This window comes from Patagioenas fasciata, chromosome 2, assembly GCF_037038585.1.
Source record: "Patagioenas fasciata isolate bPatFas1 chromosome 2, bPatFas1.hap1, whole genome shotgun sequence".
NCBI lineage: Eukaryota > Metazoa > Chordata > Aves > Columbiformes > Columbidae > Patagioenas > Patagioenas fasciata.
The window spans coordinates 22,081,796-22,105,828 of record NC_092521.1 but is presented as its reverse complement, the minus strand read 5'-3'; the positions used below and the strand labels follow the sequence as shown (position 1 = coordinate 22,105,828).

The 24,033-nt window shown below is 36.2% G+C and overlaps 1 protein-coding gene across 37 annotated transcripts in view; it reads left to right on the top strand.

Moving 5' to 3' along the window:
• Positions 1-24,033, top strand: part of RIMS2 (regulating synaptic membrane exocytosis 2) — a 466,824-nt gene that overhangs the window by 361,696 nt on the left and 81,095 nt on the right. For 14 of the 37 annotated variants that reach the window (XM_071803874.1, XM_071803876.1, XM_071803871.1 and 11 more), the window contains 2 exons: positions 7,067-7,102; positions 12,116-12,216. The exons of 9 other annotated variants lie outside the window; for them this stretch is intronic. In XM_071803874.1, coding sequence (XP_071659975.1) covers positions 7,067-7,102; positions 12,116-12,216 — 137 coding nt within the window. The remainder of the gene's footprint in view (positions 1-7,066; positions 7,103-12,115; positions 12,217-24,033) is intronic. 14 more of the 37 variants (XM_071803869.1, XM_071803878.1, XM_071803872.1 and 11 more) reach the window with 1 other exon arrangement.

Below are 24,033 nucleotides of genomic sequence, written 5' to 3'. Positions count from 1 at the left end.
CCAACCAGTTACTGCTGTGCCAGAAACTATTTGCAATTGCAAGTAATACTTACTGTGGTCTTCAAACATAAGAGATACAGAAAACATTCCTCAGCCTAGGCGAAGATGGGAACTGACTCAAGTAACTGTGCCCAAAAACTGATTGCCAAACTTTTGGAAAGGCTGATCGTAACCTTTTAAAGGTAGTCAGTGTGCACGTAGCACAAATACTGCTGGCTAATTAATTCTAGTTTTATGCCAGGATGAGAAGGGGTGGAGTAGCGATGCCCACTCATTGCTGCTTTCTAAGGAGGTAGATGGAAGTTAGAAAATGGAGTAGTGGGGACAGCTCCATTTCTAAAGGGCCATGAAAGATGGAGAAATAGCCATTACAGCTCTTTTCTGCAACATCTGGAGCAAAGCTCTCTTGTTAAGAGCACATGAAGGATTGATTAGACTTTTTGCTAACTTTGAGAATGAAATTCAAATAGACAAGGACTTTGAAACATTTTTTTCTGTGTTTTATCATTTTTATGGAAAATGATGTTTCTTTATAATAATGTGATTGCTGGAGATGAAGCCTACAAAAACTAAAAAATCCTATTAAAGATAGGTGACCAAACTGGAAGAGCTCCTAAGGCTGGACAATGGAGGGCCAAACAGCAGAATGGTCTGGCAAATAAACTGTTGGAGAAAGCAAAGGCAAAAAATTTGTATGATTGAGAGAGTTTGAGATCAACAGCAGTAGAAGACAGAGAGAACAGTTATTTGGATTTTTTTCTTATTTTACAGCATCATGAGAGGTTTTTCAAGCCTTCTAAGAGTGAAGCTACTGTGATATCCTTACCCTTTATAAACAGAACATGACAGCCCTTTATTTTTAAGTTATTGTTATAGTCAGTACGCACCTATTGTCGGTGACACACAATGTGTCACCTATAGTCAGCAACATACTTACCTTTAAAGACCAGGATGGTGGTTTGTTTTGTTTTAGTCTTCCTTCTGTTGATAATAAATTTCTGGATGGAATTTGTAACATTTTAACACAAAAATTATTAAATGTCTTGTGGATCTCTGTAGGCTTCTGTGATATTTAGTTTGACAGGCCTGTTTAAAGTCTGATACCTTGGACTGACTAAGACTAAATTTAATGTCCAACTCTGTATTTAGTTAACAAAAGCCTAAGGGATAGGTAAACTCAAAATTCAGTTTAAATGTATTTAGCATGAAAATAGATGTATCATATTGGATGGCTGGGAGGCTGTTTGTCCTTATTTTTACTTTTTATTAGAATTAAAACCAGAATCCAAAGGCCTCAAAATCCAACCCCTGAAATAGCCATATGTACTGAACCACGTAAATGAAGGTTGATGTTCAGTCTGCTGAAGAAAAAATAGTAAAAATGTCAGATTATATAATTACAAATGAGAGCATCATTGTGCAAAAGACAGAACAGTGTTACATATATTTTTTTTAATCAGTAAAGGTTTCCTAGTTGAACTTTTTATTCTCCTAGAGTTGTACATGCAGGTGCACACACCAATCACCACCATTGTTTTTCTTTTTGTTTTAATCTTTGACCGTACTTCTCATTCTTAAGATGCTAATGGAAATGTCTTGCATTCTTAGGACGGCTGAATAATCCCTAGTAACAGCTGTTTGCTTTTCTGGATGCAGAGGCATAGTTATCATCAAGTGTTTGTGGCCATATTTTCAAGTGGCTGTGTCAGAATGTGAATTATTCTGTGGTTGTACTGTGGAATACACCAGTGGTGGGACTCTGAGGAGCTTGCATGCTTGGCAAAGAGGATGTTGGAGAGCCTTACAATAAGGCTGTGCTCTGGCTTTCATGAAGACAATGGAGAGTTTATAGCATGGCCAATGTGAACAGATTTTTATGAGGACAGAATGTAAGCACCCACTGACTCCTAAGATATTTTTTATTTTGTATTTTCAAAATCCTATTGCATAGCATTTGTATGGGAAAGATGTCCTAGAACTCTTTGGAGAAGTGAAATGGGGTGGTTTAGGTAATGTTCCTCTTACTGCTTCCTTCTTTTTCTATCTTGGCACTCAGTACTTTTTAAAGGCCCCCAAAATATATGTACATATTTATATGACGCAGCAAGGACAAACACCACAGAGCACCCTGCAAAAATCACTTTGAAAAAGTATCCACACCCCAATAAAAGAGAAAAAAAAAAGCTGGTCATCACCCTAATCATTACTTTAATGAACATGCAAAATAGAACTTCCCAGCATGCTTTGAAAGACCTTGGTCCTTTATCTGCTGCCCTGATCTAACCCTAGTGATGAAGACCTGAGCTGACCCGTGATTCCAGAGATTCTTTAACTTTATAGCCTAGATCACCACACCATCTTATTCAATTCTTTTACTAAGCAGTGCCACGTATTCTGCAAATAATCCAAAGTAACATTGTTAACATGGTTTAAGTATTGTGATAAAATTTTGTTTAATTGGTGAGAAATGTCCCCTGGGTTTCAGGCTTTGGTTAGTGTGTTAAATTTGAAGTCAAGAAGAAAAAAAACAACAAACCCATGAAGCAATTCTCAAATAGAAAACAGGAATGCAAAGCATGCTCCCCCACTAGGAAGCTGGCTAACTGAAATTGTCTTCATTCTAGCAATCCCTTTTATGGACAGTCATTGACAATTCAATGTCATTTAAACAGTAATAAAAAGAAATTTAAACAACCTTTAATTTTTTTTTTCTTGTTCCACATTTCTGTAGGTGTCAACCATATTATTTTCATTCAGATTGTGACTTGGATCACATACTTCTTGGAAAGACCTTGCTTACTGCAACAATATTTTTTTTATATTGGCCACATATTGGACATAAATTCCTGGAGCAGAGTTCAGCAACCATTTATATCACATATCACCTGATATTTTGCTTGACCTGTAGCAGTTAGACAGTTAAATTTTTCACATTGTAGACAGCAAGAATGACAAAACTTAAAGGTAATTTCTGAGAGGAAACAGGAGGAAGTGGCATCCTTTGAGTGCAAGACCTTTAACTGACAACTTCTGATATTCAAAGCAAATAACTTAGATTTTGCTTTTACAAGACAATCTTGTTTCCTTTGCCTGTTTTGATAAGAATATTGTTTTAAGGATTTTTTTTTTCAGTATAAAATCAGCTTTCCTGTATTCTCATAAATAGCACTTCCAGAGAAATCTTTGGTAAGAAATTTGGCTACCAAAAGTTGGGGTCCTATATATACATTTGATTTTTAAAATAAAATGTTAGTTAATAATTTACACAACTTCGAAAAATCAGATTCAGTTTTCAATAAAGCAGGTTTATTTTAGGCCTCTGCTTGAGCTGATGCAAATCTCTTTTTTCTGGTGAAAATCTCTCTTTTCAGGTGAAAGTACTATCCTGAACCAACCTGTTGAACTGCTCCCCACACAGCTAAAATTCACTGCAGGAGAGACAGTTCAAGAGAGAATCATAGAATAGAATCATAGAATCATTTCAGTTGAAAGAGACCCTCAGAATCACTGACTCCAACCGTAACCTGACCTGAGCCTAGCACTAAACCATGTCTCTAGAAGCAGGCTCTAAGCTCAACTTTGCGGCAGTCAGCTGTGAGAGAAGGGGAAAACCCTGGGAGGAAGACTATTAAGCCCAGCACCTCACAGTTTTAAATTTAGAGTCAAGCTTCCCATTATTTTCCCAAGGAAGCCAGCAATTTTTGAGCAATTGTTCAACACTGCCATCAGTATCCATGGCTAGGGAAAAATCTCCTATCCTGCTTCTTCTGTGGAACTGTTACTCTGTTTGGACATGTACAGAGATGGTCGTGTTCTGCTGCAAGGTACATGGGGTCTCTGCTCTATAGGACTTTTGGGGGCGAGGTGGGTGAAGCCTGCTGGGGTGCTTTGGCCATGGCACCTCCAGGTTCCGATCAGAACAGCAGAGCTCATTGAGTTAAGGCATTTCCAAGAAAATATCAAAGCTATTTAAAATCAGTTTTAGTTCTTGCTAAGTCCACTCTTGTATGAGTCTCTCGATCAGAATTCTTTTGTGTTCATTTTATCTTTGAGATACATATTAGATTTTTAGATACCTATTATATGTATTAGTACCTGTTGGAAAGAATAGACCCTTACAGGACCAGGGGAACATAGCTGTGTCTACTCTTTTACGAAATGTCAGTGGTCATTTAATAGCAATTTCAACTGTGATGGTGGAAGAAGGTTTTGAGAGATCTTTCATAATTTCAGTCTCTCAATCTGTATAGTTCATCTCTGTATTTCATCAATATCTATATTCTGATTAAGCTGAAAACATTTAGTTATTTTCTATAATATACAGAAATGTCTCCTTCATGAAAGCACCTGTTATTTTTCTCCACCTTGTTTACTTCCGAAAAACTTTAGTTCTTAAATTGATATAATTACACACAGGATACAGTAAATGCTTTTCACTTTGTAAACCAAAGTTATTTCAAGTGATGCCAAAAAATATTGACTAATGTGATGTTATTGAAGAAATAATGTAAATAGAAATACACGAAGATTTTTAGGAATGACTGGTGACTCTCATCTTTTATTATTCAGTTTGAGACATTTCAGAATGATCTCATGGTAATTTATTGGTTTTCAGCATTTTCAATACATTAAGACTCTATATACCTTTTTTGATTTGAGCACCTCATAATTGGGGGAACCAAAAACATTAATTACTTTAGTATCAGCATTCTGAACCTGCTCTGAATTCTTTTAAGGGGCAATGAATAGGCCCATAGCTGCTGTGAAGATCTTTGCTGTTAAGAAGTTATAATAGCAATGCTTTATTTGGCCAATGGGCAATACCAATATTGTTCAGTTCTGCTGCTTCCCACCCAAGTAAGATCCTTCTCACTTCAATCTTCTGTTCATTCTCATACTTCTTCAGACAGCTCTTCACAATACAACAGAAACCTCAGTTTGGAGATTAGGATCCACTATGTGGATCTAAAGGATTTGTTCACTGTAGAGATTTGTAATAAATGTCACAGCATTTCAATTACACTTTTAAAATTCAAAAATGTAATTGAATTTTATGCTTGTTAATACTATGGTATTCTTTTCTATAAGTCAATTTTGCAATCTTTTTCAATATACTTTTTAAATATGGAGCAAGAACAAGTGAAAGTCAAACAGGTTTCAAGTTTCCCTTATTTTGACAACCTCATTATTTAAAGACTCATGGTTGAAAGACTTCCAGACATATGGATGGATGGACTTCTAGGCATCTAAAAAAAGGAATTATCCTATATAGTCTTAGATTTCTGTATTAAGATGATATTTTAGACAAAGTAAAGATTTCTTTTCATCATGTGTATGAAATAACTTAGGAATGTCATCATTCTATTTGAGCTCAAACTCAAGGGTATTTTAATAACTTACTTCACTTTCATGTATTTTGCATTATGTTGGATCAGTGGTATTGCTATCAAATTGCTTTCTGCCTTAGAAAGTAGTGAGGCAATAGAAGACAGTGGTGTATTTGTAGCTTTTATATTGGTGACAACAATTAAAAAAAAAAAAAAAGCTTGAAAAGCAAACATGACTATCTCTCTCTTTTTACTATTTTCCTAGCAATATCCACAACCCACACAGATAAAATAGGCCAAGATACCTAAAGCCCAAAGCAGAAGAATGCAAAAGGCCTTAATTATAAACTGTACAGGATGGGGGAGGAAAGGTCAGGAAATAAGAGAGGTTTCAAGAACCCATTTGGTATCCACTCCTTTTCAAAAGCATAGGCTTATGACTTGCCATATCTGTTTCCCATTAATTTGCCTAACAGTTCCACTAGGAGTTGCCAGCAGAAGAACAACTTTGATCCCATAAAGGATGGGATGCCAGATCCTATCAAAGTGTGGTACATTATTTATGCTCTCTGCAGGAGCATATTTTTCTTTCTTACACTTCTACCTTGCCCCAGTATGATTTCTCTTTGAATATCACTTCATCCTCTTTTTTGATACCCATCTACAAAATGGTATTTCCTTAAAATATAACAGCTCTGTTTCCCTCTTCAGTCTGTGTTCTGTAAAGTAGATCATAATTTTGTGAGCAACCCTCAATAACCAAAAATTCTGGAAAAAATATTTGATTCTTATAATACATGCTATTTTGGGTTTGTAGCTTGTGGGTTGTTGCTCCGTATTCATGGGATTGTTTTAATTGAATTTAATATCATTTTGGCTTAGAGTAAGAAAAGACAGTCGGTTTAAAAGTTAATGTATTTCTAATTAAAGTAAATTTCATTTGACTTAAAATTCTTTCACATTAATTACCAAACTTGGATTTCGAAGTGCAGTATTTATGGGCTGCCAAACTATTTGATAGGGATCCAATGTATTTTCATTTCTTTATGACAGAGAAATGCCCTGAGCCATTTACAACCTTTGATATGCATTCAGAATATTTGTTGGCATCAGTTAGCTGGATTTATGTGCGTGAACTGGGTTCTGAGTATTGCTGTTAGTGTCTTTTGTTCTTTATCATTTTTTAACTCTAAGACAAGCTACCGTAATATCATCATTAAACCTTTTAACCTGTAGAAGCTATGAGAATATATTAAACCCATGAAGATTTAAAGTAATTATTGGAAACTATTCTGACACATTCAATTTCTATGCTTGAACCATTAGACTGCATATTGTGTGTGCACTGCATAAAACATATAGCACAAGCAAATTTTTTAGTTTTATTTTTATGTCATCCTATTCAAGGAAACTGTAAAGTAACTATGTCTGGCACCTGCTTTGCTCTGTTTTGTGTTGAGTGTGTTAGTGATTCTGGAAGTGCACAAAGTACCCATGGGTTCCCTCCAATAAGTCTTTGATAAGAGCGCACAAATGTATACACCAGCATGCAGTGACTATGCCTTTGGATGTAGAGCACCATACTTGGTTGGTTGACTAAACTCATAAATTTGAATTAATTTGTTGGATTTTATTCTTTTTTCCTTCTTAATGCATGATTTATATTACTTTTATTATTATTTCTGCATTTTTTCTCTCCCCCTCTTTTTATTTTACATATTGCTTTCATTTGTTTATAGAAGAAAAGAAAGCAGATCCAGAGAATGGGGATGCAGGTAGGGTGACTTATTAAAAATATTTTCATGTTTTTGCCCTTAAGTTCTTTGATGTATTTTGTTTAAGCCAATGTGTGCCATAGAGTTGGATAACCATTTTAATTTATTTTGGCAATTTCAAAATAGACACTGGGAAATGGAAACTAAGAAAGGGTTTTCCCAATTTTGTTTCCTTTGCTTTTTTGTTTTTGTTTTTGTTTTTTGAGGGAGTCAAATTAGGGTGAGAAATGGAAAGGAAGAAAGAAACCAGAATCAGCTAAGGAAGGCTCTTGTAAACCTTCTGCCCACACCACTCCAGGAACAGAGCATTCCCACCAGCACACTGTCTTTTTCATCTCTGTTACAGATTTCTGACTTCTAAACTATCAGTGATTCTGTAGTCCCCTCATCACTAGATTTCCTCCATGGCTGTGCTGCTGTGCCTCCAAAATTTTGTATCTATCTCTCTTCTCCATGCCTATCCAAAATGAAATCGGTCTGAATATTTTAAAAGAAACTCCATGCTACTTTCATACCCCAGATTTCCCTTTTACTCTCTCTGTGCCCCAGAAGCCCCACTGTACAGCCAACTCCTTCTTCAAACACATCACCATCACCAGCATCTATAGTACCCAGGATAATTTAATAATTCCCACTGGAAAAGGCAATGAAAGAATGAAAAAAACCCACAGCTCCCAGGTGGTTTCAGTTTTATTTTTTAAATAGGTGGGTTTTCCTTAGGCTGAGCCGGATAAGGCCATTTTGTTGTCCCTCTTTCCTCTGGTATGAACCACAGGCTATCAGCCTAAGAGTCTTACCCGAGAGAGTAACCGATATTTGACCTGAGGAGCAAATAGCAGTCTTTAGCTCCAGGCTGAACTGAATGACTGCTTACCTCCACTGATTACAGCCCCTTAAAATTGTTAGCATGAAACAGATGTTTAGTTTTCAGTTATGAGGAAATCTTTAAAGGTGAAGTAGCTAAATCTTATCTCGTTTCAAATTAAAACATGAAAATAATAGTTTGCATTTGAAACTGGAACCTGCCCTGAGTCCTGCTGTAGGAATTACACAGCCCCCACCTAGACCACAGTAGGAATTATGCAGATGCCACCTCAACAGGCCTTGTGCCTAGGTTCTGCTTTAATAAAAGAATCAGAGTTCCTTCTTCTACTATGTATAATATGCAATAGTAGTTACAACTTGAACTGGATGTCTCTGAAGAAAGGCTCACCTGTCAGTTGTTACTGGGTTTTGGTCTCTGTAGGTGGCTTGATTTCCTGGTGGCACTTCTACTTATTCATTCCTGTTCATGGCATCTGGGCTCTTCTGTTCTGATTTGCTCCCGCAGCCTCAAGGCACCCTTTTTATCTGTGTCTTGAGACATTTCCTCTTCTTTCATTACTGAATATCCTATAGTTGATGTTTTACTTGCACTTGCTTTACTACTAGTTACATTTCCATAGTTAAAAAAGGTTAAGGTACAATTCATGCGACCTAAGGCTTAATTTACTTTAGTCATTAGTGCTAGGCTCTGACACAGGGTTGCTGTGCACAGTACTTGGGCGCTTTAGTCTGACACTCCAGGACTGTGTTCACACTGTAGTTGTGCTGCTTTCCCCCAGCACATTCTCTCCTACAAATATGGAAAATGGCTGGTACTGAATCAGCAGCTGGCTTTTTGTCAGTCAGGAATTTCCCTGTACAGATGAAAACCTCACTGAGCTAACCTTTGGGCCATGGGTTTTAAAACATTAGAGAGTTGTTCAAAATAAGCAAAGCTCCAAAATGTTGCCTACAGCATAATGATCACAGTTGAATTTGGTGAGTAACACCAGACTTTGTTCTTCCATCAGTCATTCATAATTTTTGTGTTCCTATGGCTGAAATTTGACTGCATCATTGGATATTTCTGTTGGAGGCACAGCTACGATCTAGAAGTAAAATTCTGGAGGGAAGTTAAGGCAGAAATATACAAATGAACTCACTTTTGCCTGGCCAAAATTTGGTTGTGTACTCTTTGGTACATCACGGCAGTACGTGAAAGTATAGCAGAAGTAGCTTTAATTTTTCTAGTCTCAGTCTCTATAGTCCCAAAAATGATTTGTTCTGGGCTGTAGCTAAGGACCTGAATAACACAGAGGCTCAGTCAGCCTTGTGCTACTGTTGCAAAAGCTTATGCTCCTATATTTTCAGCACTATTGTTAGATTCAGGTTAGTTCTGATTTGTCTACACACACTCTATATATACCTCCTGATTACAATGGAGTCCTTAGTATAGGACTGATGTTCAGACTTGGTTACCAAAATCTTGTTAGGAGCCGAAGCTTCCTAACGCACCCAGTCACTGAACTCTCTGGAAGTACCTTCTGCTTCTGCTAACCATCCTCACATAGGTTTCAGCTAAGTGTAGAATTGCCAGCAGAAGTGTTGATGACAGCCCTGCATTTCCGCCACTTAGTGTGACATGCAAGCCTGCTGACCACATGAACAGCAAGTGCTGTGACACTCTCACCACCTTTCCTACTCCCGTCCAGATCACAACTGCATCTTGCTTTAGTTACATCGAGATCAGCCTGCAGCAACCGGTCACTCTGCACACTCGTTCTGCATGTCAGCTCCATGCATAGTACAACCAAAGCTGATCTTCTGCACTATGAATTTCCCATTGCCCTCAGGATTCCCCCTTTTTGCATGTAACTGAATTAACTTGCCTGTTGAAGGCAGTTGCAAAAATACATAGCAAGTTACATTCACTTACATTTACTTACAGTTACATAAGCTTTTGTGGGAAATGAATTTTTTTCCTAAATTTTGCGAACTTGTTTTTCTCCAAGACCAAAATATGCCACCAGTTTTGCTTATTTTGCTGCAGAGGACTCACACTGAGGGATTCTGAGTTATACTTCCCTTTCAACTGCATATTTCAGAGTGGTTGGCTTTGTAGACCATGAGCAATTGTCAACCTAAATTTCACTTTGCCAAATGATCATAGATAAGAATGAATATTTTCACAAGTAATTGTGAAATTTCTAAGTTAGGCTCAAGAGATGTTGTTTCATCACTTATTGTAATTTCCTGAAATTTGGCAGAATATATGTGATGTTTCCATAAAAATCACTTCATAAGAAAAATAGACAGAATTTCCCTCTAGGTGAAAAACATCTCCCTTGTTACATTATGGAAGAATGACAAGTGGATTTGCAGAATGTTGTGATTTCAGCAAAAGATTATTTCTTTCTTCAAGCAAAAGTTAGAGTATTTTACTTCAAAAATAATTATGTATTACTTCTGTCACTGAAAAAAGAAAAATATTTTCCAGTTTAAAGTTTTTGTATGCAAGAGAGAAAGTGTATCTTTAGAGCTTTTAACTAGATCCTTAAAAAAATAACTTCATCTTAAAGATAAATCAGCAAGTGTTGCTTTGGGGCCTGTAATGGTTGAGGGCAATTGTGATAAGAAAAACTATGTATATAGTATTTTAGGAATTTTCATCTGCTTTTTCTTTCTTCATTTTATTTCTCCCTATAAAACATTGCTTTTTCTTTTTCATTCATTTTTGTTTATTTTCATTTCTCTTAAAAATTTTGATGAAGGTTTTTCATTCATGTTGTTTGTAGGGAGAAAAAATGGAGAGTTCAAAAACAAAAATCAGGAGCCAGAGGGTTTATAGATAACAGTACAGTTTAGCCTTATTGCCTTCCCTCTTCCTTTCACCCTCTTCCTTCCAGATTTCCCCCAAAGTGCTGCAAGATTTAGCAGGCGGGTCTCCTTGTATGTGCTACCACCATTACTGTTGTCAAGAAAAAAACCACAAAGCTCTGGGGACCTGCAGAGGCCCCATGCAAAGCACCGCTTTACTATTAGGTTATGACTTAGAGCTGAGGTTTACAGTTTAAATCAGATTTATACAGTATACTGAAATCTAATATCTCAATCTCAGTTCCACAAAAAAAAAGTCCAGATTGTTCATATGTATAATATACAGAAACTTTTATTTATGATTAGTGGGATTCTAAAATTTTAATCCTATACAACTTTTGTGTTAAAATTATGGAAAGTTTAAGACAAATATAAGTCAAAATGAGTGCTTTTTAGCATTCAGTGGATAATGAGCTATTCTTCTCTTATGCCATGTGAAAGTGGCAGAGAGTCAAGCCTGTGTGTGTATAATAGTTAATCATATTTTGTTTTAATATTTTTTTTTTTTTTAAATCTGGGCTGTTGTCTTCCTCTCATTTTTCTATTTTTCACTTTTCCACCTCAACTTAGGCACTTACTTCCTCATTATTTTACATAGTAAATTGTGTTATTACATTATCAGTTGGCTGAAACCAGCCTGCAGTCATATCGTAAGAACTCGTCCCTAACTGAGACTAATCATGCATTTGGTCCAAGGAGAGTGAAATCTGAAATCATTCTTGAAGCTGTGTGTCATTAGAATGTAATACAGTGATGCCACTGGGTGGCTCTTTAGCATTCATTTGCACTTCTTTAAATTGTTTTGAGCATACTAAGAATATGCTCAAATGGTAATTGAAAAGTCTGCCAAACTGTGGTTGTTACCTGATTAGTAATTTGGTATAAAAATGCTGATATCACACTGTAACAAATGCAGAACCAGGATCTCCACAAAAAATAAGGAGGTTGTCCTTCCATTCCTTTTTATTTTATTAAAAAGAAAAAAAAAAACAAGCCTCAGTTTCTCTTGAATATTTTTGAAATAGTAACTATCTATTCTGTTCCATTTACATTCATTTCTTCCACATAGCTGGTTTCATTTGAATTGTGTAGAAAATACAACACTTATTAAGATTCTACTGAAATACTTATCTACTGTTTTTCTCCTCTTACATTTTTTTTGTTTTCTGCAAAATTGTAATTCAGAAACTAAAATTATTTACACCGTAATATAAGTAAATCAGATTTCATCTCTTTCTGTTTAAACTTCCATGAGCATAACTTGAAACTTGGAATTGAGGACTGCTTGTGTATTTATTTTCTCTTTTTTTCTTTTTCTTTTTAACTTAACAGGTGCAATTGATGTAGAAGAGAGGAATCGCCAAATGAAAATCAGCAAGTACAAACAGGTAGCAGGATCAGATTCCAGGCTGGAACAAGATTATCATTCTAAGGCAAGGGAGTTTTGTTTTGAAAAACAACAAAATATGCTAAACTGAAATATCCAATACCCTTTTTAGAAAGTAATAGATGACTGGCAGGTTGTTTCTTCAGTGAAAGTTTCTTGTGTGTCTATAATAAAATTACTGGAAATATGCAGGAAAACCCTTAACACAGAGTGTTCTCGATTATTAAAATTTAAGAAGGGGAGGTTAAATTAAATAAAAGTGGCAGTGTAATTATCCAATGGAATGAAAAATAGAGCCATGATTTAAAAGCTCAAAGGGAAGGAAAAAAAGTGGTTTATTGAGTGACAGATGGAATGAGAGCTATTGAAACATGTTCATGGCTTTCATTTTGTTGAACACAGCATTATTTTGATCTATTGAATACTGGAAGATGTAGTGTTACTTAGTTTTATAGTGGCAGTTTAGCTTTTTAAAAAGTGTTTTATGCATCAACACAAGCTTCCACCCCAGATGTGGCAGTTTGCCAAAAATCTGAATCATTCATAGTAGTCTAGGCCCAAATATACTACCCAAAATTTCCTGCTATCTGGAACAGGGTCATGTCATATACAGTGTGTTAATTAAAATAATCAAGATATTTTCAATTTAAACTTCTATTATACAAAAATAATTTAGTGTCCTCTAAAGGACTTCATTAATCGAGGTCAGATTGTAAGTGGGAAACGTGAGACTTCTGACCTATAAAAGCTGGCTGAGGAAGAGAATTCTGATTTACACTTTTATTTCCAGGATGTAGTTCCTTGCACCAAGGATGGGCAAAGTTACTGTAAACTGCGACATTTAATATTTGAAGACAAGAAAAAGATCAAATTTATTAAGTATTATTAGTTTTGCAGATAATGTAAACTAATATACTTTATATAATTACTTTCTAGAATGTAAATTTCTGTGTGGGAAAATAAAGAGCTTTAACGAAACCCATGACAAAATGGAAAACACTGCTAATGAAAATAGAACTGACAAAAGAAAAAGAAAACCATGAAAATGGCTTAGAATACTTAGAAACTCTGTAGATGTGCTGCATGATTATTTGGGTATTTTACAAATGTAGTTTTTACTACAGCAGGCATAGGAATTTTTATGAACATGTTGGAGGGACTTGGTATACTGTTATGTTTAGATGCTTGTTTTATGTTGACATTTATGGCAAAAATATTTTCAGGTGTGTCTATATTGTCGGCTTGGAAAGGTGTTACATTTTAGAGATGAGCGTAATACTGTGAACAGACCCCTCATAAATGTTATGATTGTATGTACCAGAAAAAGATGACTTTATGTATTGTATGTATAACCAGAGTTATTCTGCCAATTTTCCTGCTCCCTCAATGCTGGACTGAAATTTGAATCAGAAGTAGGACTGGTATGGAGTATAGAGAATAAATGGGCTCTCGTGAAGGAGCTGGATAGAGTATAACTACCTAAGGAAACGTTTCCTTTCTCTGTTTTTCCATTTCTACTACATCATATTATTGGGCCTCACTCTACATCTTTTATCTTTTTAATTAAGTTTTACCTTCAGTATTATTGGAATGTATTAAAAAGGAAAATTATAAATGTAATTATTTTATGAATATGGTGATTTATTTATTGCACACATCAAACAAATTGTCTCCAGAAATAAACAGTTAATTTACTCTTCAGCCAAAGTGTAGTTTCAGTATTTGAAAATGAGTCATTTATTCTATCAATGAGCTTGTGGAACTAGACACTGAATATTCAGATATATATGTATTAATTCAAAATGCATTCTTAAAATTGTGTAGTTTTAAAGCCATATGAGAACTATAACTCTCGTAAACCATGTGAGAGTTCCGTCTTCACTTTTTTACCACCACTGCTTCAGTTACCCTTAATTAAGTGCTTATATTATCTAGAGACAGAAAATGAGTAAGGTCAATTTATCTACCTGGTTTCTACACAAATTATTCTGGAATCATGAACTAAAACACATATGTCAAATGCTGACTGAAATCTCATGTTCTGCGTACTATACAATGACTTGAATTTTTTAAATCTGTCAACTGGCACAAGCAGGCATTCAAGTGATATTCAGGAAAGCTACCACATGGAATTCTCTTTTACCTTTCTGTTCTATTTCTTTCTTTAAATGGAAGTCAACAGCAACTGTATGTTGATTCATGATTTTCGAGTTAAGAAAAAAGATCCTTCCTTGCTGAGAAAACAAAAACTATACCAGTAGAAGCTATATTAAATATTAAAATAGGCATCCTGTAATATATCCCTAGTTTTGTTCTACCTCTGGAAGTCAGTACTGGAGGCTTTATAGGAAGGTACATACACTTCTATGGTACATAGTCATACACTGAGAAGCCTGTGGGAAAAGTTTACTTACAGGCATCTCTATTCTTAGAAGCTGCTGATACATGAAATTGAATTTCCTTTAGAATTTTTCCTCATGACTGATAAAATTGTAAACTTTTTAAAGTAATCATAAACATGCCTCACTATTTTTAGAAAACTAAGTATTCTGGTTCCATACTACTTTGTATACATTGAGTTTCACGGGTTGTCTATTGTGTAAAAGAGAGATTTCCTTAAATGCAGAAGTTGCTTAGTATGTTTTCAGCACAAACATAAGGAAAGCAAGTAATAGATTTTATTTCCATGTAAACATACTTACAACTAAGAAGACATGAGTGGAAAAACTGTGGGCATTAAGGATTAGGTAAAAGTATTTCTGGTATCGGAACACCTGAATATTGAGTACTAGTAGACTTGTACTAAATAGGATATATACTGAAGTCTGAATGGCAGTGCTGGTAGAAGCTGACATGCAGGAAAACCTGAGTTCTGGTAATACAGAAAAAAAAAAAAAAAAAAGCATAGTAGCACAAGAGTGTTCCACCAGAGGAAAAAAATAGCCATTTATCATACTGTAGTCCTGCAACAGCAGCCTGATCTATGTAATTTTCCTCAAGAATCTTTCTAGGACTAGTTTATCGTTCAACATAAAACTAAGCTTCCCAGTTTTTAAGTGTTTAAGCAGGAGGCACTGTGAAAAGGGAAGGGTTAAGATAGGAACCCAGAGAAGCCAAGCAAGCAGCATGGTAGATTCACTTTGTTCACATTTGGTTGAACTGGCTTTTGAAATCAGTTCCCAAACTACCTCTTAAAACCTCTTTGAATCTCTCTGCCTTGCTTCTTGCTTGGTGCTGCTGCCATTAGCTCTTCTACCAAACAAATCAATAGTGGTGTGTTTGGTGAGTTACTCCTTCCCCTGGCCATTCCCACCACTGCTCAGGTTCAGGGATCCCTGCTGACCAAGGAAGGATGAAGGGTGGGAGGAATTGTACTATTCCTCCTTCTTTGCCTCCATGACTGGAAATGTGCCCAGTGGGTTTACTGGGGAGAATTGAAAAGCTTTATTACTACTTTATTCCCAGTAGTACGTGGAGTCCTAGAAATGTTCGCAATCAGTGTGAAATCAATGTATAATCAAGAGAGAATTCCATCAACTCAGGCCATAATAGCCACTATAAAAGGGTCTGAGTAACACTGAATGCTAAACTAAAGGGGGCTGGATTTATGCAGGAGTTAGAACAGTGAAAAATGTTTGTTTTCTTTAGGAATGGAGGTAAAACAGAGACTGGCAAATAGCTGACACACATTTAAACCTCAAAGTATCATGAGGCTCATTTTATTTGTTTTTATTAGGAGAAAATAATGACCTACAAAAAGGCAGAGAAATCCAGTTATATAATATAGCAATTAGTAATAGTCAGTAATGTAGTAATTAGGAATATAGTATATTAGAGCAACAAGGAGTGAAGTTGGGGTAAAAGACCAGATAAAAACTGAAATTTTTGCAGAACTAGTGATAAGATTATTTGGCCAAATGTAGAAAAAAGTACACCAAATAGAGAATAATACAGAAGACCAAAGAGGGCTTTCCTACTCTAATGATTCATATTGATGATAAAATTGAAACTTTATACATCATCTGATGTATGTTATGTAACAGTTACTGTTAATCAGTAACCACAATTCAAGTTTTAGATATGAGCATAATTGTCTGTGTTTGGTGTTGGAGACTAGTATATTAGGCATTCTAGGGTGTTACTTTGTGATCTTTTAACCTGTTAGCAAGACCAAGACAAGTTAAGCTGTAGAAGAGTTAAGCATGCATTAAGTTTATCAGAGTAGTGTAGATGTAGCTGAAATGCCCTTGGAGCATACCGACACTGAAAAGCTGCAGTTCTTCAGGCTGAGACACTTCAATTCAACAATTAATTGAGTACCACCTTATGGGTTATCCATGTGAGAGAATGTGCAAAAGGTAAGAGCTGTAACACTGGAGGTGGAAGATCTTGAGTTTGAATACATCAGAAGCAGATATCCTTAACTTTCAGTCTTGTCACAATGTCCAAAAGTGTCCAAGAACTACCTCTTTCCTCTGAAACCTGCAGTAAGTAGTTGTGTCATAGCTACAGCTGCTGTGGTATCCTCTGAACTGTGTTGTTGATTAAAAAATGTCCATCCCCTGATGGATTCAGGGAGAAACATAGTGACAGAGATGAGGGAAAGGCTGAGGTACTAAATGCCTTCTTTGCCTCAGTTTTTAATAGTCAGAACAGTTGTGCTCCAGGTACCCAGCCCCCTGACCCAGGAGAAAGGGATGGGGAGTGGAATGAAGCCTAAATAATTCAAGGGGAAATGGTTAGTGACCTGGTACACCACTTGGACACCCACAGGTCTACAGGGCCAGATGGAATACATTCAGGGGTGCCGAGTGAGCTGGCAGAAGTGATCACTAAGCCACTTTCCATTATCTATCAGCAATGTTGGCCAACGGGGGAGGTCCCAGTTGACTGGAAGGGTCAGAAGGAAGATCTGGGCAACTACAGGCTTGTCAGTCTAACCTCGGTGCCTGGGAAGATCATGGAGCAGATCATCCTGAGTGACCTCACATGGCACATACAAGCAAATCAACTGATCAGGCCCAGTCAATGTGGGTTTGTGAGAGGCAGGTCCTGTTTGACCAACCTGATCTCCTTCTATGACAAGGTGATCTGTCAGGTAGATGAGGGAAAAGATGTGGATGTTGGGTACTTAGACTTCAGTAAAGTCTTTGATACCATATCCCACAGCATTCTCCTGGAGGAGCTGGCAGCTTATGGTCTGGAATGGTGTACTCTGTGATGGATAAAGAAATGGCTGCAGGGCCAGGCTCAAATAGTTGTGGTGAACGGAGCAAAATCCAGTTGGCGAGCGGTCACAAGTAATGTTCCCCAGGGCTCAGTATTGGGGCCAATTCTGTTTAATCTCTTTATCAATGATCTGGATGAAGGGATCAAGTGCATCCTTAGTAAGTTTGCAGATGACACCAAATTGGGTGGGAGTGTTGATCTGCTGAAGGGTAGGAAGGCCATACAGAGGGATCTGGATCAGCTGGATCAATGGGCTGATGCCAACTGTACGAGGTTTAATAAGACCAAATGCCAGGTTCTGCACTTGGGTCACAACAACCCCAGTCAGTGCTACAGGCTCAGGGAAGAGTGGCTGGAAAGCTGCCTGGTAGAAAAGGATCTGGGAGTGTTGGCTGACAGCAGCTGAACATGAACCAGCAGTGTGCCCAGGTGGCCAAAAAGGCCAAAAGCATCCTGGCTTGTATCAGGAATAGTGTAGCCAGCAGGACTAGGGAAGCAATCGTGTCACTGTACACAGCACTGGTGAGATCCCACCTTGAATCCTGTGTTCAGTTTTGGGCCCCTCATCATAAGAAAGACATTGAAGTACTAGAGAGAGTGCAGAGGAGGGCAATAAAGCTGGTGAGGGGCCTGGAGCACAAGTCTGATGAGAAGCAGCTGAGGGAACTGGGGCTGTTTAGCCTGGAGAAAAGGAGGCTGAGGGGAGACCTTATCGCTGTCTACAACTGCCTGAAAGGAGGTTGTAGCATGGAGGGTGTTGGTCTCTTCTCCCAAGTAGCAAGTGATAGGGCAAGAGGAAGTGGCCTAGAGTTGCACCAGGGGAGGTTTAGATTGGATATTAAGAAAAAATTCTTTCACAGAAAGGGTTGTCAGGCATTGGAACAGGCTGCCCAGGGAAGTGATGGTGTCACCATCCCTGGAGGTGTTTAAAAGACGTTTAGATGAGGTTCTTAGGGACATGGTTTAGTGCTGGAGTTAGGTTAGGTTATGGTTGGACTTGATGATCTTAAGGGTCTTTTCCAACCAAAATGATTCTATGATTCTGTGATTTGATTTAATGGTGTTTTGAGAATGCCCTTGTCTCCTCCTTAAAAATTCAAACAGAACAACAAAGATTGCTAGAAGAAACTTGTAACTTTCCTTTTCAAAATCCTTGTGGAGGGGGAGTTGAACAAACATCCAAGCTAACAGGACAATGAGAACTTTGGTATTCTTACTGTATACAAGCTGCAGTTGATTTATGTTGGTTTTGAAAATTTTAAATTTAGAGTTTGGGAGTTCTGGGAGGATCATGATATGCCAGTAATAATTTGATAATTTATAGTGAATATTAATATGCCTCTTTGATCTTATAGTTGCTCCTTACACTTTCTGTTGTTATGAATGTAAATAGAAATATTCAATATATTGAATAAAAAATGGAGTGTAGCTTAGATAGCTACAGTCCCTCAAAACAGTGCATCAATTGGAAATCTGGTTTATACACATTTCTTTTCCACATACCAGTATAAATTTTAAAATTTTAGATCTGGACAAACATCGGAAAGAAGAAATAATTAGAAGGGAACTATGCTGAAGAATAACTGAGAGGGCAAATATTAACACTGACAATATTACACAGAAATATTCCATGCAGATAATTTCTATAAAATATCTGTAAAACTCAGGGTCTAACCAGTAGAATATGATAGGCTTAGAAATGGCAATAGCTGTGCGTAGTTTTATGGGGTCCCTTCGTCTTCCCCACCTCCACACCAGTAAGTTCTTTGCTTCAGGAAATAAACCAATTAGGCTGACATATGAGGAAACTATTTAGTTATTACTTGTTTCGTAGCTTTTGTGCTTTCTATGGACTAGTCAGTAGTTGTGGTTTTGGACAAGAAGCTTGCTTGATAGCTAAACCAGCTGTTTCATCTGGATGGACAGGTCCTGTCACTCTCAACAGCCTGTGAGTGCTCAGGTTGCCTGATCAATCCTGCTCATTTGTGGTAGGTAAGGAGTTCAACTACTCGGTGGCAGAGAGAATCTCTCTGGCCCATAGTGCTGATAGCATTTATATTTTCAATAATTTCAATTACTGTATTTTTAATGTAAAAAAGTTTGTGGAATAAATTGTTGTGGTTCTGATTCCTATAAATACAGGATTTAAAGTTCAGTTATAAGGCTTGAAAATGTAGCTAGATCAAATAAATTTAGAATTCTAGATTTGAGCTCTATACACATGGTAATGTATAAAACATCTTTTATTTCTATTCTTATCAAACTATTTTGTTGATGGGTTAAAAGTAATTTAGTGACTTGAATACAGATATGGATTGGTGTGATTTCTAATATTTTCCTCTTTAGTCAATGATATGCAGACTCTCAGAAAATATATCTGTTGCTGTCATTTTTCTTTTTCATTTAATTCAAGCTCTCTTTTAATTCATTTTGGTTTTGATGCTTTTCTAATTTATTTTTCAATCTTGACTGTCCATGTCTCTATTAGAGATTTAGGGTATATTTAAATGTAATACTGTGGTTAAGACAAATACTGCATTTTTATATCATAATTACATGTAAAATATAAACATCTCAAAACAGACTGATACTGGCTGTCTTTATCTGTCAGCAGGTACTTTCTGTTATCAGCCATTTTCTTAGTTTTTGTGTAAGCTTCTATTGCTAATCATATATCTAGAAAGCAGAGGTTTAATACATTATTAAATGTTGTTATAAACCTTATAATTTTACAATTGAGGTTTAGTCTTACAGTAATAAGTTAAATATTCTTTTGCATAAAGCAAATATTTTCCAGGAACAAAAAAACCCAACACTTTATCGAGCACTTATATATAGAATATATGTCAAAACATGTCAAAAGATTTCTATCAAAGTCAGATTCAATTAAGTAATTGTAACCATTCCATTAATAATTTAGTTTTTAAATCACATTTTTAAATCACATGGGTACAGTTTTGACCAACTTCCATCCAGAGTAATCACTGCAATGTATTTTAAATCCTTTTATCCTTTTTGCAATAGAAGATATTTTCCTTTCGGAACTGCTTTGTATGGACATGTGAATTGCTAAACTGTTAGTCTATTTTGGTTTACAGTGGCTGTCTTTTCATAGAAAACTCAATAATTTCTGTTTATGGTTCTTATCTGAATTTAAGATGTAAAGTTCCAAGATACTGTTGAACGGAGTAACAGTTAATGTATAAAATAGTGACTATGCTTGAATTAGTTATCTAAGATATACTGAAACTGATCTTATTCTGATAATAAATGATAAAATTACAGAAAACAAGAAAGAAAAATAACTGGAAAGTATGTACTAAATATCTGGGTGCCAAAGTTTGACATTTAGAAATAAAGAATATATGAAGTTAATTGAATTGCTGCAACAGTCAGGGAGCTCCAAGGTATATAAATAATAATCTCTAATACGATAACACATTATACCAGGCTGCAGTTTGTGCTACTTAATTCTGTGCCAGGCAGAACAGGTGCCGAAAGAACATTATTCACATTTGAAAGATAACAAGGGCAGAACAGTGGTTCCAGCTAGATGGAAACATGTTTTCTAGATCAATTTGCTAGGCTTGTGACCTTGAAAAATCAAGGAAAACATGGCACGCAAGCAGAAAGGATAGACCTGAAGTCCCAATGGAGCGCTTGCATGGAGCCTGCTTAAACATGTAGGGTTCAAAATGAGGAAGCAGGAATTTTGGCTGCTTCACAGGGGTGGTTCAGAGGCCACCGAGCACTGCAGGCCTGGGGCAGGAGAGCCTCTGGGGAGCTGCCCCCGTGGTTCAGCCAGGCCTGAGCTGGAGGATTCACCCAGAGCTCACTGCTCCCATTTTTAATTGTGACTAGAGTGATGAGCCCTGGGAAGTGGTGTTAGCAGTGGGCATGTTTCCTTCGGTTCAGTCTTTGTGAGTGCTTCTCTTTATTAAATGGGTTGATTTTTTTTTGATAGCAGCCCAAAATTGATCAGCAGAAATTTTCCCAGTTTATCAGCGTTTTTCCAAACAACAGATCTGTGGTTTTGAGGAATTTTTGCCATCTGTCCTGCAAGAAAAAAGCTATGTATCTCTATCAGATTTCCCTAAGACATTGCATTTGATTCTTTTTTTTTGAAGTATCTTAACTACATAATCTCTTGCAGTTAATTTTATGAATATACCTGTCCCTTCAAGTATCCATATTGCAAGTAGTACGTATGAAGGATTTGGATGGGTATGTAACAACCACCATTATTCTGTAAGAACTGTCTGTGCACAATGGAGTTAATCAAAGTAGCATTAGGACCTTTTGGTCTCAGCATAGGAAGGTCTTTTGTAAAGCCTCTAAGCCTTCAGCAGCACTTCTAGTGAGATGTTGCTAAAACATGAAATTATCTCTGTGGCCCTTCTAACCTATGGTATTTCTGACTGTCATTTGTTGGAAGTAAAGTCTTTGCTTACAAAAAGTAATATTGATTTAGTTTGAGGCAAGAGAATATTTTCTTTAGAAATACATGAGAAGGAATATTCTCCTCCTCCTGCAGATGGTAGTCATTGTTTTAGCAGAGGTTTCACTGACAGTCCAGGGTTGGTGAATAATAACAGGAAATAACAAAAAAAAAAAAAATCAAAAGCAGTTCTAAAAATGTAATGCTTACTTCTCAATAAATAATGATGTACCCCAAAAGTGTTCCTTTTTATAATATAAAACATAGAATACTTAAATTATTGCAATTATTGCAGCAAACTTATTCTACTAGTAGTATTCCAAGAGAGTAGAAAATGAAATTTTGGATAAAATTATCAAATAAAGTTAAAGTCTACATAAACAAAACCTCCTTCTCCCCCAAAAAAGAGCACTTTGTCCTAAATCTTTGCTTTGAATACATATAGATTTTCATCTAATAGTTGTCACGCTGAAAAGAATTTTGGAAATTCTGTTTCTTCCAGAGTCAGTTTATGATTCGGGAAAAAAATAATCTATGATACAACCAAATATACACAATTTTGTCATAAAGTTCAACTTGTGTTGTCACGGTAAAATTGATCTAATATATTTTTTTTTCAAACTATGTAAGATCTTTAAAAGGTGTTATATTCATTTGCTCGTATAGACTATCTTAGATCCAGTAAATTTCAGGGAACCAGGATGTGTCATCCTGTTTCAGTTCTCTCTTGAGTGACACGTGCCATCAGGTAATAAACAATTATAGTCATTTTCATACTTCTGCAGTTTAACCTTAAGCAACTACATAATTAATAAAATCTGCCCTTTGCTTATTCTAAAAACAAAATTCAAAACACTGTATCTGAGAGACAATAATGTAAATTCACTTCTGGTAAACAGGCTGACTTTCGGTTTAAAGAGTTGTAAAGAAGTAACTTGGGTGTTTTTTTAGGAGGCAGTTAGAAATGTTTCCTTTCCCACTTCTAAGCTATTTTCTAGTCACATAAATCTAGGAAATGCTATGCTAAGGAGTAACCTGTAAAATGAAAATAACTTCAAGAGTTCTAATAATTCATAGGCATTAATGGTCTTAAAAATGTTCACAGAATTTTTTGACCCCAGAACAGTTCCAATATAGATAACTGTTTTGTGAAATGATCTAAATTTCTCATATAGTTTCAATTAAATTATTTTTTTTCTTTATTATCGGGAAATGTTACATATTATTATCCTACTGTTAAAGTGGTTTATGTGGTGAAGTTGAAGCTGTAAGTAATGTTAATAGGTGTTGCATATTTTCTGTAAAAGTGAATTCAAATTAACCTTACAAGCAAGCAAAGAGGTAAATTATTATAGTATTTACAATGCATTATGACAGACATAAGTAATACTTGTTTTCTAATTACTCCCTCTTTGAGAACCAAAGCACAATGACTAAAAACAGAGTTCAGTTTTTCTGTTCCCTGGAAATTATTTGCATGCTCAGGATCTCCCTGCAGTCTTTTCCCCCTACTTGTAATATGACGAGGGTAAAGCTGCTGAGGAAATACATCTTAGGGAAAAGTAAGATTTTCTAAGCAGTTTGACTTGCCTATGGAAGGATAAGGAGATGGTGGCATCTACATCTTGCAGATTTGCTTCCCCTTTAGCTAGACATGAATAGGCAGAAAATTTATAGACTAATTATCAGCCGAGCTCATATATTTCTTATTGTACGGGGATTTTCCAAGATCAGTGAAAACAAGATAATAAGAAAAAATATTATGGACCTTCCTTCAAATTGTGCTTGATTTTGGAGGCTACCCTCTAATATCCATGGATTTGAGGACTTACAAAGATGTATTTATATCCTGTTCTTGAGCAATTGTGTTATTTATAGTCCTTAGGCAGTTCTGCTTACAGGAATAAGCACTCACCAGATGGCCCATGTGTCAATCCAGATGTTCTCTTCAGCATGAATTCCTCTGAAGGTGCTGTGGCGCAGGATAAATTTGGTGAAAGTCATATATGGATGTTACATAGAGAAAGTTCATATCTCTGGTCTCAAACCATCAAGTATACTGAAATACTTAACAGGCTTTTTGGGTGAAACAAAGTGTAATGAAAAAAGAAGTTATGTGATATGAAAAGATGATGGCCTTTCCATCTTTTTTGTTTTTTGTTTTCACAAGAGACTAAATACAAATGAGGGAAATGT